At 35.1% G+C, this 19,279-nt stretch overlaps 3 protein-coding genes across 4 annotated transcripts; 1 reads left to right on the top strand and 2 right to left on the bottom strand.

Moving 5' to 3' along the window:
- Positions 1-318: 318 nt before the first annotated feature.
- Positions 319-3,087, bottom strand: LOC120484651 (uncharacterized). Its single transcript, XM_039679960.2, has 5 exons — positions 2,931-3,087; positions 1,936-2,199; positions 1,779-1,829; positions 1,315-1,449; positions 319-1,208 (listed from the first exon to the last, which is right to left on the bottom strand). Exons 1-5 carry the CDS (start codon positions 2,956-2,958, stop codon positions 1,012-1,014), a joined length of 675 nt encoding a protein of 224 aa, XP_039535894.2. The 5' UTR covers positions 2,959-3,087; the 3' UTR covers positions 319-1,011.
- Positions 3,088-3,399: 312 nt separating this feature from the next.
- Positions 3,400-9,306, top strand: prelid3a (PRELI domain containing 3A). Its single transcript, XM_039679962.2, has 6 exons — positions 3,400-3,587; positions 4,322-4,490; positions 5,925-6,014; positions 6,106-6,176; positions 6,315-6,417; positions 7,185-9,306. Exons 1-6 carry the CDS (start codon positions 3,556-3,558, stop codon positions 7,254-7,256), a joined length of 537 nt encoding a protein of 178 aa, XP_039535896.1. The 5' UTR covers positions 3,400-3,555; the 3' UTR covers positions 7,257-9,306.
- A 923-nt stretch (positions 9,307-10,229) lies between these two features.
- Positions 10,230-17,568, bottom strand: fbxo32 (F-box protein 32). Of its 2 annotated transcripts, XM_089117667.1 has the most exons (10): positions 17,443-17,568; positions 16,683-16,785; positions 16,003-16,112; positions 15,868-15,917; positions 15,686-15,778; positions 13,679-13,772; positions 12,882-13,066; positions 12,136-12,318; positions 11,143-11,286; positions 10,230-11,040 (listed from the first exon to the last, which is right to left on the bottom strand). In XM_089117667.1, exons 2-10 carry the CDS (start codon positions 16,709-16,711, stop codon positions 10,951-10,953), a joined length of 978 nt encoding a protein of 325 aa, XP_088973793.1. In that variant the 5' UTR covers positions 16,712-16,785; positions 17,443-17,568; the 3' UTR covers positions 10,230-10,950. The 2 variants fall into 2 exon arrangements, with proteins under 2 accessions (XP_088973793.1, XP_039535945.2); XM_039680011.2 differs by lacking the exon at positions 17,443-17,568 and having other exon boundaries at positions 16,683-16,975.
- Positions 17,569-19,279: the final 1,711 nt, after the last annotated feature.

Below are 19,279 nucleotides of genomic sequence, written 5' to 3'. Positions count from 1 at the left end.
TTTTAAGGAAATGTCCGTATGTCACGTGAACTTACGTGTTAAACAAAATAAAAGTATACATAATACAAATAAATAAATACATCTTAAAAAGTAAATCAGTCATTTAAATTCGTAATTATTCGTATTTAGCAATGCATGTTATAATTTTATATTTTGCAATAGTAATTTGAAATACAGAATATCTATAAAAAACTATATTTATTTTAAAATTAAATAAATGCCCTTAATGTCCTTATTTAATTAATTCATGGCAGTCTGTGACACAATATCTGTGATATTTTGGTCTTGACACCTAAATCAGTTAGGAGACAGCGGTGATCGCTTTTTTCAAATACATTTATTTCAAAATATTGCTCCAAAATGACAAATGTGTCACCTTCTTCATAAAAAATGCCTTTTTACAGTATCTCAGGTTTTAATCACCTAGTAACATAAATAAAATCATAAGCAATTCCCACAAGACAAATCCAGACCTACATAAATACATTGAGAAATGATTACAGAATAACTATTTAAACATCAGAACATCAATCGTAATAGTTACATAGAAGCTTATAGAAAACATATGAAACAGATGCATAAATGTATTAAAATGCCAGCCAACATATTTATTTTTAAACATGTCTGTTCAACAAATAAATACTAATATACCCATTAAAACATGAGAAACAGTCAGTAGCAGTCATATTCAGTAGTAAACAAGGCAGCATCAAATATAATGGCCACTTCAAGGCACACAAGTTTAGAAAAATCCATGATGAAGGATAATATTTCAGTGTGTTTGGCAGCACCAGATGAGCACCTGAGCATTGGTCAATTGAAAGCACATAGTATGCTGCTGTGTACAATCATGGGTCTTGGGTTCTGGCCTCATTCAGGCCTGAGTTGACTAACTGCCAGCGTCTGCAGCACGAGGGGACCTGGCCCGGCCATCTTGATCACTGTGCCCCCCTCCCTCCAGATCACAACCCAGTAACTAGATCTTCCCTCTTGCCCACTATTTCACATCTTTTAACCGATCACATCAGGATCAGTCTCTGTATCCTCCTCATCCTCTGAATTCAAAAACTCAGTGACTGTCATACTGTTGTGATCCCCTAAAATGACATACTCTATGTTGGATCTCTCCATGTGAATGCTGTTGCCACTTATTGTTTCCGGCACTGGGATCAGTTCATCACTGCTCTGAGTAGCAGCCATTTCATCCACTGTTTGTAAAAAAAATAAAGAAAAAAATAAATTCCATTTAACATAAACATATAAATAAGTCTATAACGCAAGAAGAATATGACCTATATCTCCTAGAGCTCTTACCTTTGATTGCATCATTCCGAGCAAGCAAAGATTGCTGGTCACAGGTAATGCATTGGCTATTGTTGTTCCCAATAATGCAGTTGGTCAGGGAAGAGTTTTGTATGTTAATAATACAAGGTGTAAATTGCATTTTTTCTGTTAAAGAAAAGACAAAAAGCAAAAGACAACAATATGAGCACTCACACGACATTGCATCAAAGTGATGTAGGACAGCAAAACAAAGCATCTAGTCACTCGCACTTTTGATAAGTGTGCGGTTTTACATTTCAGTACTTTCGAAACCAAGTGTGAGGTAATCTTTCAAAAAAAAAAAAAACAAAGACATAACAACAGGAAGTAAGGTAATATATAAACTACTGAACAGGAAATGCAAATCATTTCACTACCCTGATGCAGGCAAAGAAAAAAAAACTTGTCTATAACAAGGTACATTACCAGTGAAGCAAAATATGCAAAATATCTACCTGAGAAAGGAATTCCCTCCATCTGTTGATGGTCCTCAAGACCAAATTGTGCTGAATGACAATAAGTGCATAAAAAAGAAAGAGAAAAATAAATAATGAATAAACAATTCAGACATTGGCATAGAACTATTTCTAGAGATTTGATAGATTGTCCAACCTGGACATCCTGTAACATTCTCATACAACGCCGGGTCACAAATTCCGAGGCATTTGAGGAATGAGCTGCATGCATGTTGACCTTTTTTAATGACAATCTGCATCATCTTGGAGGCTTTCTGCATGTCTGTGGCCTGCGATGTGATAACCTGTGATTCATACGCTGTGATTGTGCGGGATCGGTACAAGCAGTTGGACATCCTTTGAACTAAAATCCCAGTCATACACTTACTGAGGAAGCCCAAATATTGCTGTAATTGTTGATCTGTTGAAAAAGAGAACGCGAGAGAATTGTTTAAATCACAGGAAGCTTAAAAAATAAATGTAATACCCCCAAAATAAATTGGATGCATACACTATTGAAAATAAATGTTCCAATGGCTTTCACAGCGACACCATAAAAAAACAAAACAATTTTGGTTCCTCAAAGAACCTTCCAGTGAACATTTTTTTCTCAGTGTGAAGAACATATTAAAAATCTAAAGCAACTTTTTCCACTATAAAAGGTTTGATGCCAGTTAAAAACCTTTATTGTAAAAAAAGGTCTTCGGCTAAAGTTGGACAAATAAGTTAAATACTCATTTGCTTTTACCTTAAAATGTTAGATAAAATGTAACAGTAGCCTAATTTTCAGAAACTGCTCATGAAAGGTTGTTGCTCTTAATGTTTTCTCTAGTATTTAAACTGCATTATGAATTTTTGATAAATACAATAAATTCACAAACAAATTAACGTTACATGTGAAGCATTTAAATTAAAAGGGTTGTGTCATTACAAAAAACGAACAGGTTGAGAGTAGATTTTTTTTCTATCTGTGAATACCAATAACTCTTAAACTTTTGCATCGTTCACACTGTATTTGCATCATTACTTAATTACATCATATACTGCTGAAAAAGCGATTTGCGCTTCCTTGTTACATTATTTATTTTCATAATACAAACAAACAAAAACAGGCCTGACAGAACGAGATATGGGTATGAGTTCGGAACTTACCAGAGAATATAACAACCGAGCTGTCCATCTATTAGTAGACGCAAATAATTCCAAGTACAAGAAAAGTGGTTGTGAAGTCATGTAAAAACGAAACTGTTGCTGCCATTGATGCGCATGCGCGTTGAGAATGTAATTTCCACACATGAAATCCCCCTTGTAACCGCAGATCTGAATGTCATGCGATCAACAACAACAGCAACAACATACAAGACAACAGTTTTAAGTTTAAATTCTTCAATAACAAATTAATGCACCAATAGGCCTACACTGCATTTATTTATTTTGTTGATTGTTTATTTAAATCAAATTAAAGGAAAAAGAGAGAGAGACAATATCTAGTTTATTTTGTGACTAAATAGCCGAGTGTTAAATGACCTACACGTTATTTATTAAAAATAAAATCATCTTTGCACATTTGTAGCGCAACAGTGATGTACATCAAGCCGTCTAAAAGCGTCACAAAGCTTGATATCTATTGGTAGTTGCTGTTATAACAGGGAGGTTCCGCTGCCCTTGATTATGAGGGGCATCTCAGAGCAGGGTATAATGGGAGCAGAGCGTGAAAATATAAATATATGATCTACAGTCCACCGTCGTTTGGAGGCACTTTCAAATAGTCGTAGAAATGAAGCTTTGGAGCACGGAGCACATATTCAGGTACAGAATTTGCGTTTATCTGCACAGATTCCAGCATCCTCTGTCATGATTTGCATCCCGATTCCCTTTAGTGCCGCTGTGATCGGGAAACAGCAGCACGTCATTTGAACATTTCTGTAAATGTCGCTTGTAAGCAATTTATTCTTGCACATAACACAAATCTCAGCATTATTTGCTAATATTCATTAAATTGGGCCTAGCCGGCTGCAGTCTGTCTATTATGCGCAGTCGTTACAGCACAACGCACTCAAAACTCATATAGTAACATATTAAATATTTTGTAAAAAAAAAAAATAATAATAATAATAATATTCTTTCCTCTCTAAATTTCAAATAATGATATGTTGTATATTTCCCTGTTGAAAAGAAAAGAAAACTAACTTGTTTTTTCCCCCACACTTGGATTCAGCATCCCCAAAACAGAATTGTGCAAAACCAGTATATTTTCTAGTTTCCTTTTTTAAACCCGGTCATAGTTTCACTCCAAAATGATTCATTATGAGGAAATAAATTATCTCAAACAAACCTTTATTTTAAGATTCCAGCCTCTCGTTATGGACGTGATGCTTGTTGTTGAAAATAGGATGAACACTGCCGGCCAAAATTCTTTCTGCTCATATTTAAGCTAAATTTCCCTTGATTGTGGTTTGCCCATGAGATAAGAGTCAGTAGAGTGAAGTTCCTCATAAACCACGGTAAGCCATTGTCATGAGTTTTTGTCTGTATTCACGCAGCTATCCATGGGAGACGGTGATCAAAGCAGCCATGAGGAAGTACCCCAATCCAATGAACCCTAGTGTTGTTGGAGTGGACGTTCTTGATAGGAACTTGGACACACATGGACGTCTACACAGTCATCGGCTCCTCAGCACAGAGTGGGGTCTTCCAGGGATTGTCAAAGCGGTCAGATGATATGCTTCACAGAGCTATATGGGTTATGTGATCATAAAATACTGGGTTAAAGATTATGAAAATGTGAAAACTGTTGAAGCTCCTTATATTTTAAATCTAATATGTACAATCGGGTATGCTGGGTGATGCGTTGTGTCAAAAATGCACCTGGTGCACGCTAGATGGGTTTATGGATGGGTTTATAATAAGCGTGTTCACTCTAGACAGAGTAGCTTCTCAGGCCCCGTCCACACTACTACACCTCCCGTCCAGACTAAAACGGAAAAGACGAAGACCTAAAACGGAGAATTTTAGAAACGCTTCAGCTCCATTTTGCGATTTGAATCTCCAGAAGGCGTTTTAGTGAAGCGGAGGACTTTAGAAACGCTGACGCAGAGTCTCACGCTCGGCTCTATGATTGGGTATCATCAGTCGTGACGTGTCCTTACCTGATTCGTCAGCCACCGTTTACACTGGCACGCGCATGCCCAGTGTTGGTGAATGTTCACATGATCCACGTTTTCAGTCGTTTTAATGTGGACGGAGATCAATTTTAATACGCAAATAAAACGCTGGTGTGGACGGAGATCGTATTCGTTTTAATTCTTCGTTTTTTTTTACGAAAACGAAGTCGTGTGGACGGGGCCTCATTTGCTTAATCACACGAGACATGGCACACAACATGCACGTCAAAGTAGCCGGAGCATCTTTTCTCTATTTACGAATGTGACGAAACACACGGGCGAGTGACTTATGTACTACTCATATTCCTATACGGAAACCATCCCGCCCAGTCTATAATATAAACACAAATAATAAATAGGTTTACCTGATAGAGAATCATGGTATGACAAAAACATGTTTTGGAAGGATTGATTTAATTTTAGTTAATTTTGAACAAAAAAGTTAGTGTAGGCTACCTTTAAAATGTATTGCAGTATTTATCAAATTAGCATCATGAAACATTATTGTCTATAACAGTGGTTCCCAAACTTTTTGACTCCAAGGCCCTCCATTGTCTACAACAGTATTTGAAGGATTCATGACTTTTTCAGTTGTGTTTATGTTATGTTATGTTTTGATATTCTATGTAAGTTATGTTTACTAATGTTTATTAAATATTGGATTTTTTAAATACATTTTTACCCGATAAACCTGCTAAAATATTTTAATGCTTGGCATGAGTAGTAAAAATGCATATTTATAAAAAAAAATGCCTATGGAGATTTTATTCATGTAAATTTTTCCTGAAATTACACTTCTATAAGAAGTGCTACCTCATATATTCAGGATTTCAAGACCACAAGAATGCTGTTTTTTCAAATATAAAATAGTTTTGGCTTATTTCAAATAATTTTACGTAATCTTGAGGCTCCCTTGGAAGATAGCTGAAGCTACCTGATTGAGGACCACTGATTTATAAAGATCTTAATTTCCTCCCATTAGATTTTAGGGACAAATCGAACCACCACATATGTACAAGAACATTCCATTGTGGACCCAGAAGAAAAAAAAATGGAGCTTTGCTCAACAAACGTAAGTCTTTGTTTACCATTAAACAACTTTCTTTTCTTTTTTTCTTTACAGAAAAACAAATCTAATCATATTATTTACTTTCCTCCTTCAGATAACCCTAACCAATTTAATATCTGTTGATGAAAGACTTGTCTACACACCCCATCCAGAAAATCCAGAGGTGTAAGTAAATTCTTACTTAATTGTTGTTTTTGACATGTAATAGTAATATCTGCATATCTATGCACATCAATGTAAACCATACTAAAAGAAAGTAATCCAATAATCCTTTAAACCAAAAGATTTGCTTTATTTTTGCAGCACTATATTAACACAAGAGGCGATCATCACGGTGAAGGGGGTCAGTTTGAGCAGCTACCTTGAGGGACTGATGGCTCTTTCCATGTCAGCGAATGCAAGAAAGGTAAATCGTTGTTATGTCTAATGTAATGAAAAATATTTATCAAATATCCTTGGAATATCCCTCTTAACATGTTGCCTTATCATGTGTTACGAATCCTTGATCAAAGTTAGCTATTCTCTGCATAATGGGAACTTAGTAGTTCCTATTTTCCTGGTGACACAACCGAAGAAGGTCCAAAAATAAGCAACTTAAAAGCACAGATAATGTGGTTTTGTCCCTATCTAACACAAACCCTGTTTTTTTTTTGTTTGTTTTTTGGTGGATGTTTTTTTGGTAACACTTTACAATAAGGTTCGTTAGTTAACATTAGTTAACTACATTAGTTAATATGAACTAATAATGAATAGCACATATACAGCATTTGTTAACCTTTGTTAATGTTATTTTCAACATTTACTAATACTTGATTAAAATCTTGGTAACATTAGTTAATGCACCGTGAACTAACATGAACAAACAATGAACAGCTTTATTTTCATGAACTAACATTAACAAAGATGAACAAATGCAGTAACAAATGCATTGCTCATGGTTAGTGCATGTTAGTAAATCCATTAACTAATGTTAACTAATGAACCTTATTGTAAAGTGTTACCGGTTTTTTTTCTATAAACAAAGAAGTAGTTTCATTAATAGTTTCATCTCTTTTGAAAACAACCAAAAACTGCTGGAGATTATTTTATAGCATACAAGAAGTTTTATAAGCATTATATAAGCCTCTTAATGAAGGATGACTATTAAACTCATAAGCTCTATTTTTGCCATAGGGATGGGATGCCATTGAATGGATCATTCAAAACTCTGAAAGGGAAAATGTTCCTTTGTGTGACCTGTGTTGAACAGGCAATATTTCATGAAGCACCTGTTTTGGATGGTACAAACCAGACATGACATGTAGTTGGCTTTATCATATCCATTGGTACTAAAGGCTATTTAATAACTTGTTTATAAGCGGATGGGGCATACATGTTTGTAATATAAATATACATACATACATACATGTTTATTTATTTACATTAATTATTTATAATTTTCATGCTGAGGCATAGATAAGCCATAAATGTTGTAAAAAAAAAATCTACATTATTTATTTATTTATTTATTTAATTAATGTCTGTTTCATGATAAGGCATATATTTTATAAAATACATATTATTGTTTATTTACTTTTTTGATGTCTGTTTCATGATAAGACTTAGATGAGGCATAATTGTTTATAATATATACTCTATTTATTTATTTAATGTCAGTTTCACTTGTGTTTTTAGAGCATATGAATGAACTTTCAGCAGCTCTAAAAGCACATCTGGCCTGCCTGACTTTGCCCCAGCTCTCTTTGTGTTGATGATTGTACACAAAGGTGGTCAAATGTGCTCATTTAGGCACATAATATTGCACTATTACAGACAAAACTGTATGCAGTTTTGAATGTCGCTTAAAAATATGAATGCACTGCACTGACTACCTCTTGTTCTAGAGTTTTTTAATGCCATAACATAATGTCTCTGTATGAAGTGGATATTGGATGTAATTAAGAAAGTTCAGAATATCTATAAAGTTAATATAATTTTCAGTTTGTTCTTCTTATTTTTTTTAAGGGGTATATCAGTTAGTTTAGTTGCTTCAGAAAGTTTGCATGGGTAGTCTTTAGAGTGTAATTAACCTAAAAGTCTAGCTAGGCTAAATCTTGTAGGATAGGTACTATAACTTATCAAAAGTCATTTTGTAATGTTTACTCTAAAAAAGTTAAAAGGCATTTATGCTGCTTCATTGACACAATGTGAACGTATTGTTAGCCCATTTGGGAGGATTTAAGTTTATTTATTAGAATGATAACAAATGCTCATTTACGGTTTATGTTAAAAAAATAACTTATTTTTATTATTTTATCCTTATATTACTGCTGTGGTTTAATACGAAAAGCATGTTTGATTTAGTTTGTGAAGAAAATGTTACAATATATATGTTTATTAAATTAATAACTGTATATTTTCTTTAATAGTTCAATGTTACAAATTCAACATCTTTTAAATAGTTTGATAGTTAAAGGGACAATGTGTACTTTTTATGTATTTTATTATTCAAAATCAATATTTGTATTCATAAATACTGTAGGTCCTCCATGGTGTACAAATACCTCTGCCAAATATCTGACTTATCCTTGTAAAGGATAAGTCAGTAAACGAAGAATTTATTATCTTTAAATGGGACCGGTAGGTCCATAGATATAACAAATACATAGATGGCCAATTGGCCGCTTTGGAATGTTGTTGCTATACGTCAACGCGTCCACCATTTTGGGCAAGTCTGCACTGTAATCAAATGCAAGTAAACGGTGACCTGCGGTTTTTCTGGATAAAAAAACTGGACTTTCTGGATTTTTACATTTATCAAGTGATTTCAGTGGTTTGTACGTGGTGTACAAAAAGTTCCATCTCTAGTTATTTAACATCTCGATAGTTTAACACTTTCTGTGTGACATTCTGTCAAAGCTTTTTGGTACATAATGGCTACCATAGATACAACTCGCATTTGAAAAAGCGAGGCCTGGAGAGCACAATTCGTTTGAATGCAAACTACATTTTCACTGCTAGATAGGAGAAATTCCTACACATTGTCCCTTTAAAAACAATGCTTGTCAAAGTATACCAACAAACAGTTGTTAAGGTCTTATGGAGCCACCTATTGGTGAGACATTTGAAAAAGAAAAACTTTTTTTATGTTGCTTAAGTTGCAGCAGACATCTTGTTGTGGTTTATTTTTTCTTTCTTGTTTTTGTGCTGCCATTTTTAAGGACTTGTTATTGTATAATTTTGACCTCTTTAATTATGTATTTTTGATGAATACTAATGAAATTATCATCAATAAAATTACCATTAGTTCTTTTAATCCAATCCCAAACAATGTTTTTTGTTTCCTTCTGTGTGAAGGATGTGGAATTTACTGCTTTACAAGAAATAAAATGATTTTTTTTTTCATTTTTTAATGCTTGTATATATATATATATATATATATATATATATATATATATATATATGGATTGTAACTGTAACTATGTAACTTTGTATTGTAACTATGTTTGACTTTATGGCCCCTGTTAAATAAATAAACAAATAAAAATAAATAATATGATGATTTGATGCTCAAGAAAAATTCTCATTATCAATGTTGAAAAATTGTTATTTGCATTTATTTGAAATAGAAAACTTTGGTAACATTAAACATTACCATTCAAAAGTTCTGGGGTCAGTACGATTTATTTTATTATTGTTTTAGGGGAAAGAAATAAAATCAATACTCATCAAGGATGAATTAAATTGATCAAAAGTTACTGTAAATACACTAATAATGTTACAAAATATTCTATTTCAAATAAATGCTTGGTTTTTTTTTAACTTTGTTCATCAAAGAATCCTGAAAAAAAAAATACACAACCGTTTTCAACATTAATAAATAATTATGAAACTTTGAGCATCAAATATCCGCATACTCCAATCCGCATATAAGAATGATTTCTGAAGGATCATGTGACACTAAAGACTGGGGTAATGATGCTGAAAATTCAGCTTTGTAAAATATATTAAGAGAAAATTACTACAATATTACTGTTTTTTATCAAATAAATGCACATTTGGTGAGCAGAAGCATGAGCATTTTCTTTTAAAAGATTAAAAATCTTACAGATCAAAAACTTCCGATCATAAACTTGTATACACCCACACACACACCTTCACATCAGACGTCTGGCATTTCAACAACCAAAATAAATAGAGAAATTACCAGTTGGAAAAAAATGCAATGTTGCATTATGGTTCATCTGTACAAATATTTTATTTATAGAGATTCCCATATAAATCTGAATAAATATCATTCAGAAGTTTTATTCAGGAAAAAAAAAACACATCTGGAAATAAATGACAAACATTTTAAATTAACTTTTCACCAGTCAGAATAAGGCACCTTGGATGCAGCTTATAACATACTCATGTATTCATTGTTAACAAAAACAAGCATCTTTAAATCGCAAACCACTGAAAATATCAAATGTATAAAAGTGAAAAAAAGTACTTAGAAAACAATATTGCACACCAGTGTATAGGCCATTTTTGGTAAACATTCCCATTTCATGCACTTGCTAAAGCACCAATATGCTATCTGAAATTCAAACAAATGTTTGTGTTGCCAAAAATAAAATCTATATTACATTCACAGAAGAAACCAAGGCATCCTGACAGCACAAGGGCAACTTTTTATGCATGTAGGATTATTTGAAATATCCTTTTTCTAATCCTCAATGTAACTTTTCTAAGAGTAAACAAGACACATGCTAAATCAATATAGATAAAGCACATTTTCCCTCCAACAAAGCTTTTTAGTTTCTCATCTTGCACATTTCTTGAGTACATTCGGTTACCAAACTTATAAACATTATGACACTTGCTTCTAATGCAACCCCATCTTTTCCCTGCCTCAAGTCATCCAGGAATCCTTTGCACTATTGACACTATGTACATGGCAGCAATGCAGCGCCCCCTAGAATTTGAAAAGGTTGATGAAACCCTGTGGAGACACGGGCTTGCAGCAGCTCTCTGGATTATTGGCAGTGCAAGGATGGTCTGTATCCTAAGTAAACAGGAAAAAACAATCTGTTAATGCCATAAATGGAAAAAAAGTGGTTGATATCTTCAAATAAAAATGTTAAAAGCTAGAAATGAGTCTAGTCACCTTCCAGAACAATATATGGCAATGTGTACAGAACTGTAACGTGTCACTGTACTGTTCCTTGTGAGGGTAGCACCGGCACAACTTAAAGTACATCTTTTTCCATTCCAAAAGTCCTTTATCTGACACCATTAGGTGCTTGCGGATCTGTGGAGAACAATGCAAATTACTTAAACCAAATATAGTGTTTGTACTGTATGCCAGATAATCGAATTCATGAGCAGATTTAAAAAAACAGTGACATAAATATGTAAGACTCATCTGGCCCTTTAAGGGTCAGTACACTCAAATGAAAAATATTGTTTTAATACTTACTCACCCACATGTCGAAACACTTCACTTCATCTTCGAAACACAGATGAAGATATTTTCAATGAAATCTGAGAGATTTACATACCTCCATTGACGCCCCATGCAACTACCACTTTGTCACTTCAAAAAGTTCATAAAGAGATTATTAAACTAATGAATATGAATAGTGGTTTAGTACAAAATTTAAGAGACTTGGTCACTTTATATGGCTTTCAGGCAATTTTGTCTGTTATTTACATATAAACCTTGATCAGCGAACATAATCAGAAACTCAACAGTTCTTGCTTGAATCTTATTGGTTATTGCGGAAGCTCAAAAGCTTGTAACAAACAAGAATGAATCTCACTGGTTCTTGCACATCAAGCAAACAGCTTGAGCTTCCGTTGACCGTATCTATTGTGTGCATTTATGAATATGTGGGGAAAAAAGCCTAAATTAAATCCGTTCATCAGAAAGCGACAGTCTCCCTTAAGAAAATTTGGACTAAACTGCTCGACTCATATGGATTAGTTGAACTTTTTGAAGTGTCAAAGTGGTAGTCGCATAGACGGTCAACAGAGGGACAGAAATCGCTCAGATTTCATTAAAAAATCTTCAATTGTGTGTCGAAGATGAACGAAAGTCTGGAAAGACTTGAGGGTGAGTAAATTAAACTATTCCTTTAAGCATGTGACAAACATGTACCTGTCTGTCTGCAAAGTGATACTGGCAAAGTTTCTTCCACAACAGCCGATCTTCAGCCAGCACACTTAGGTCAGGGCATACTTGACCCAGGCTAACCACATCTCGTCCGTCTGAAAGATGGTGCATGATGTTAAGCTGCAAGCTAGCCGGCAGATCAAGGTATGTCATCCCTGTGTTTGTAGGCTGGACAAATAAGAAGAAAGTCTCTGTTTACCTTCATGATCTGAACAAGCTCAATGGATATGTTTGCTAGGTTACACGATATAACGCATGTTCTGTGTAGCTTAAAGTGATATTTGTTATTGTTAACTGAAATTAAGTTCTCCATGGAACGCAAAATTAAATATTTATAGCAGTCGTCCAAGCTGCTCTATTCCAAACAAGAGACAGTGAATGGTAACCAAAGATGTCAAGCAAGATTTTTATTGGAATTTCAGGCTAACAAACTTAATGTTCGAAAAGTTTTAGTCCATTGGTAATATGGAGTATATTTGTGGTGCTTTTATGTTGCCATTTTTCCTTTTCAAGCTCGACAGCCCCTGATTACCATCCACTTTAATTATATAGAAAAGAGTGGCCAAAACATTCTGCTTCATTTCTCCCTTAGTGTTCCACTGAAGTATGATAGTCATACAGGTTTGGAACCACATGAGGGTGAACAAATTACATTTTTGGTTGAACTACCCCTTAAACTGCAATAAAATAAGTTTTTCCTTTGCTATATTATCTGGAGCTTTTGCACTCACCCGGTTGATTTGAATGTTATCAAGCTGCTGTTGCCACAGTAGTATGTTCTCCATACGGTGCACCCAGATGTTGATATTGCCCACTAGGACAGACTTGCCCATGTCCTGTACCAGACTGCACAACGACGCATACAGTGTCTGCAGGAGTTCTTTAATCGGACGAACGTTTTGCTGATCATCAAGAACTGAGAAAGAGTGCAAATGTTTAGTTGTAACTAAAAGTTCAAGCGCACAAAAAACATGGGCTGAACACTGTTGACAGGATCTGGTGTGTGTTACAGGATACTTTAAGTTCATGCCAGATGCTTTCATAACACACAACAGATAAGATTAAGACATTACATATGCATTTATATCATAAACTGATGAGTAAGGAAAGTGACAGGTAAATTAATAAAGTGGTTTGGGTATGACGTAGCCTACGAGTGAGCAATTTAGTTTCCCATAACAACCTGCACCTTTGTTTAGCTGAGATGACTTTTGGTTTACAATACAGCTGAGATCCCTGTTAGCTCTCTGAGGCTTGTAGCTTTTTCCAGTGCAGGCAATTATAAAAAAAACATTCAGCTATGAGCTACTGGCCAAGCCCACCAAACATTTTGTTGAAAAAGATTGCAGACAATAGAATAAACAGCTATTCTGTTAAGGACATAGTTTGCCTCATCTTTATTTCCTATTAACCACAAGAGAATTTCAGTACAAGCATCGGAGTAAATCATCAGAGCCTTTGCAAACATGTAATGTAAACAGACATAGTTGATGTTTTACAAATGAGATGAAGACGTGAGAAAGCTTACCTTTCTGCACAACCCTTTCCAGAATGTTCATGTAGTTTTTCTGTGCCACACCACTCAACGAAGGCAGTTGGGACTTGGCAATCAGCTCCAGCAGCTGAAATGTTGGACATAAATTTGAGAGGTCAGATTAAGAGGCTGTGTGTTCCAGCATTACTTGCAGACTGTTTTATTCCACCCTCTTCAGCCTTGGCAAAAACAAAGGGCTCAGAAATGGGACGTTCTCTCCTCACATGCACTCTGGCTTATGTCTGTTTCAGCAGTGTTGTTGTCTTGAAGTTCAGACAAAAGCAGGTAATCGTTCCTTCAAATCGACTGACTCTAAAACAAAGTGATAATTTGACAGTAACCGTTTGGGTACCTTATACTGTATGTATGCTATCATTTGGACAAGAGTAGGTTTCCAACACCAAGTTCATGTTCAAAAGTTAGGACAGCCAAGAGCAGATAGTGAGTGCAGAGTTGTGTTCTCTAAAGGTTGTTGGGTGGCATGACTGGCATGTAATACCAGCACAATCCACATCATGGAACAACACTGACCCATACTCGACCCAGCGACATGTGAACATTGTCATTCTCCTCCCTCCCCTACAGCGAGCCCCTGATGAAAGATGCTCCAAGTGCCTTTATGTGGACTGGAGCATGAAAGTTTGGGGATTTTTCTTTTTAATAGATTTTAAAATGTCAGCATCATTACTCCAGTCTTCAATGTCACATGATCCTGCAGAAATCATTAAAATATGCTGGTTTGCTACTCAAGGAACATTTCTTATTATTATCAATGTTGAAAACTGTTGTGCTGCTTAATATTTTTGTGGAAACCAGTATACATTTTTTCAGGATTCTTTGATGAATAAGTTAAAAAAATAAATGGAAAATAAATTAAATAAGTAAAAAATAAATAAATGGAAATTAAATAAAAAAGCACTTTAACCACAATGTTTTAAATAGTAGTGTAGTGTATATTTAAAAAAAAATAAAAAAAAATAAAAAGACACCTTTTCATTAAATATTGGAAAAAACTACTGGAGCAAGACATGCAAAAGCTGTTTGTGTATTACACAGTAATCACTATTAAAGGTAAATTAAATCCAATAAATGACAGTGATGAGACATATTATAGTGGTCTTTGTCATAAGCATAAGTAGCCTTATAGATTTGTTTTTCCATCCCTACTAAACCTGATCTCTGTAACTGAGCTCTAACGCAACACCAGCACAAGGTCAGACAACCAAAAGAGAAACTGCAAGATAAACCTGACACTGACTATGGTGTCTCAACAGTGCCTGGAAATGTCTAGAAAAATAAATGATGCACTGAAGTGACCTTAACTAAAAAGTTAAGAGTAAACAACTTGATCCTTATCCTGTGTTCACCTGTCCTCTGAAGTGATCACAAGGATTCATGACCCAATTTGCCAGCACCTAAAGCTCATCATAGCTGACTCTATACCACAGTGGAGTCAAGTGATCGGATCAGAATTCAGGGTCACAATGCCGACAGATACAGAGGGGGGTGGTGGGGGGGTTAATGGCCACCTAAGTCACTTGACTTTCCGTTCCAGTTTCATAAGCTTTCTCAACCTCAGCTGTCTGATTGACAGTGACCTCAACGTCACACCAACCAGTGTTAGTTATCTGCTCTTAGCCGATGACCTTTGCTTTCAAATCAAGAAGAATGTCCAATCATTAGTGACCTTAAACCAAGGAGTAATAGCTCATTTGAACTTGAATTTAAGGCTGCTTAAGTCACTCTTGTTTTTTTCATTACAGGAAACAGTTGCAGCAAACACACACACACACAGATATGTATACAGAAGCACAAACATGGTCCCTGTGCATTTGCCATCAAACTGCCCCAGAGGCCCGCTTGTCTGGTGTGCGATGATAAGAATGGAGACAGTAGCAGATACCCAGAGCAGAGCCCAAGACTTGATAAACCTTTTTTTTTTTCAGAGACTGAGCCTAGCTATTGTCACGGTTTTACAAAAATAGACGGGCGGAAACTCACCCTTACGACATAATTGAATCGCCTGGTGTCTTTGATGGCACTGCAGAAATCCAAGCGATTAAATGCTTCTCCCAGAGTACAATATCCATGACGCTGCAGGAGACGAAAGAGGAGTTAGTTGACTACTTATTCACACAGAAGCCTCTTGTATCGTACTGCAGGATATAAATACCAGGCCTTACCTCTTTGGTGCTTCCTTTGTGGACATAAATCCATTTGTCTTTGTGAAAATCTGCAATGAAGAAATATATCAAGACTTTTGCAATAACAGACTTGTTCCATTTAGATTTTCAGAAAGATATGGTGAAGAGGCTTACAAGGAATCTTTGTATTGTTGTTCAGCATGTCCTTTTTTCGCTTCTTCGCAGCCACGTCATAATTAATGCTGAGGATCAAATTCTCCTTGTCATGTTCTTCCTTACAGTAGCTGAAAGCAAAGTGAAGTTGTCAACACACATGCGTTGTCAGGGATATTTTTTTTTTCATAGTTTAGCACCATGATGGGGAATTTCACAACATATGGCCACTTATCAATATGCAACTATTTAGGCCCTAAAACAATTTCTTGTCTGTACCTACAGCTACACTTTTAGAAATAGTTCAAGCACATGACCTGTTGTATTATTAGAAAGGTGATTAAACCGATGATGAGTAAACACAAAGGCATTTTATGTTTACAGCAGCTATTTAGCCTACTGCAGTGCTGTCATTTGTGCCGCACCTCCGTCACTAACTTCACTTAAATTATTTATTCATAAGTATTTTTATTCGTCTTTTACAATGTATTTACATACGTTTTATGTTTTTAAATAAATTGAGCAGCCTATAAACAGTATTAATGTCATAATATAGGCTAAATAAATATAATTAAAAAAAATCTTAATAAATGCCCCTTGACGCAGATTGCGTCTGCAGTAAACAACTCCATTTGTTTTATGATGCGGAAAATATCAGATGAAAGACTTCAAATGTAAATGTTGAATCATTAAACACTCACCTCTTCCGTTCTGAAACATTGTTATTCATCTCGTTCTCATCTTTCGTCGTTTTTTTCCAGCCATCCTCTGTTTTTACCCAGCTTTGACCAGGAGACCGCCAGTCTTGTCCAAGAAACGGCATTGTCAAGATAAGAAAACCAGTGATAACGGAAGAAAACTTGTTAGTGTTAAACTTCAGAAGTAGTTAAAGTGATTTCCTCGCGGATATGCTGCTATATTGAATAATGTTGTGAACGCGCTTCTGATGATAAAAGTGCGCAGCTGTATTTATATTGTCAGGAGGAGAATCCGGAAATGTTCCTGATCCCGCCCCCTTTGGACCACGTTCTCCAACACGTGGCTTTGTTTATCATCTTCCTTACTATTGCAAAACCTCACCAGAAACATAATCACAGATAGTTCAGTACACTGCTGGATCATCTTTCCTCATGCGCTTATTAAATGTCAGACATACACAGTCAATGCAATTTAATGTGATGAGCCTGAGATTTATTTTCTTGAGATCATCTTGAAACAGACAAGAGAATGACTTAGGCTAATAAAATTTTCCAGACTTGAGTTGAGGAGTATCACAACATTATCTACCCTTACAAGTGCTTCATAAATGAAACGAAAGTGAGATTCTGAATCACAAGTAGAAAATAATTTAGTTAAAGTGTGTGAATGACATTTCCTCCTAATCAGGAGACTATAATGACTGTATAGAAGTGGGTCAAACAAAGGCTAGTTATCCATTATGAAAAAGCATGTATGTTTTACCTTATTAGCTGCTATAGTAACATGATCAGATTCCAACTGAACTCCTATTGAGATAACACCATTTCGTGAAATGAAACTGGTAAAGAACCGCACTTCACACCATGATAAGGAAATATAATCTTTTTGAAGTTGATTGCATCAATAGGCTATTCACTTTTGTTTGGTAATGAGTTGCATACTGAGCAAGAAATGTGACCCAGCTGCCCTACATTATGATGTAATGAGAGCTGATGGAAATGAGAAACTATCAGCTTCCTTTTATCATTTAATCTCTTTAAGTCACACACAAGAGTTTCTCTGTGTTGATGGTTTGCTTTCAGACAGTTAATTCTTATCAGCTGAAAATGGTTGTGTGGAGACCAAAAGAGTTCTAGAAGGTGTATATTTACAGTGTTTTACACTTACTTGATGCAAAAAATATATTGTAATTGCCATTCAGACCCGCGGGTTTCGTTTTATACCAAGAAGTAATTTACATGAGACATGAATGACACCTAAACAAATAAATGTGCCAACACAATAAAATAAAAGCAAAAATTTAAAGCAAAATTTTTTTTAGAAAACACACTTTTCAAACGCCTTTTTAAAAGGTTTACTTTAGACTATAGTAACATCATTTTGCCTGGATATCTATAAAGGTTGTGCTTGGCTGTTTCCTAAACTCTAGCATGGAGATCAGATTAAACCATGACTAGGGGTGATTTCAGGTTGATTAGGACACTTTCCACCAGTCATCTCAATGGCAAAAAGTATACACACACACATGTGGATTGATTAGGAATTATTTTGCACCGTAAGAAGGGTGTCTTGTTGATCTCAATGGTGTTATTTCATGGTGACCTCAATGTTTTACCAGACACAGTGTTTAGATGCAGAACTGAGCTTGTGTGAATTTTCATAAAGGGAGAGCAACATTTATTTTTCTTGTAATCAAAACATTACATTCCATGCAAAAGTTAAATGGTCATTTGAGATTCAACACACACTCAGGCCTGTGATAAAGATACTCGAAACATTTCTCAAACAATTTGTCTCCTCAGTGCTATAATGTAACCTGACTTGGGTGCAGTGAACTGTGTGCTTAAAGTAGAGTGGAAGACTCCAGAACAGGTTGCCCTCTTAGTTGAAAATGATGCAAAAGGTGCACAGGGCCCTGTAGTGGCATATTCAATAAATCATAAATGTGTTTTTTGCTCATTTATCAATTTGTTAATTAATAATTTGGTCAAGAAGAATAATTAGTGATAACATATAGTCATGGTTTAATCTGACCTTCACATTGGAATTTAGGAAACATTAACAAGCACAACATTTTTCACCTTTATTTATATGCTTTATTCAATACAAATTGTTTCAAAGCAGCTTTACAGTGTTAACAGGAAATGATTCAATGATGCAAACAGTTCATTTCGCCTGTACAGCAGCTCTAAAAGAAAACAGTGTCATTTAGGCAGATGTCCAGCAACAATTATGTTCCCTGTAGTCTAAACTTTTAAAAATATGTTTGAAAAGTTTTAATAGCATTGTGGAGCGAGACCCATTCCATTAGGTTTCATTCCAAAGGTTTAACAGCACATCGGGAAGGCATTTGCTTCCATTGCGAGGCAAATACATTCAACAACGTGACATTTGTTCCTCTCCAAAAATATCTTTTCCCAAGCTATGCTCAGTGTTCGGCTCTCAGCTCAGGGACAAGTGCTATGAGGGGATTTCCTAGACATCTACACGGCTAAATGACAATCATATATTTTCATTTCAATTTTAAAGTTAAGAAAAGCTCAACATTTGTCTGTTCAACCAGAGCAATAGAAGTAAATAAAAAAGGCATTAAATGTAA

The sequence above is a fragment of the Pimephales promelas genome, chromosome 12, assembly GCF_988280905.1.
Source record: "Pimephales promelas chromosome 12, fPimPro1.hap1.1, whole genome shotgun sequence".
NCBI classification, from domain to species: domain Eukaryota; kingdom Metazoa; phylum Chordata; class Actinopteri; order Cypriniformes; family Leuciscidae; genus Pimephales; species Pimephales promelas.
This window is presented reverse-complemented; position numbering and strand designations above follow the sequence as displayed.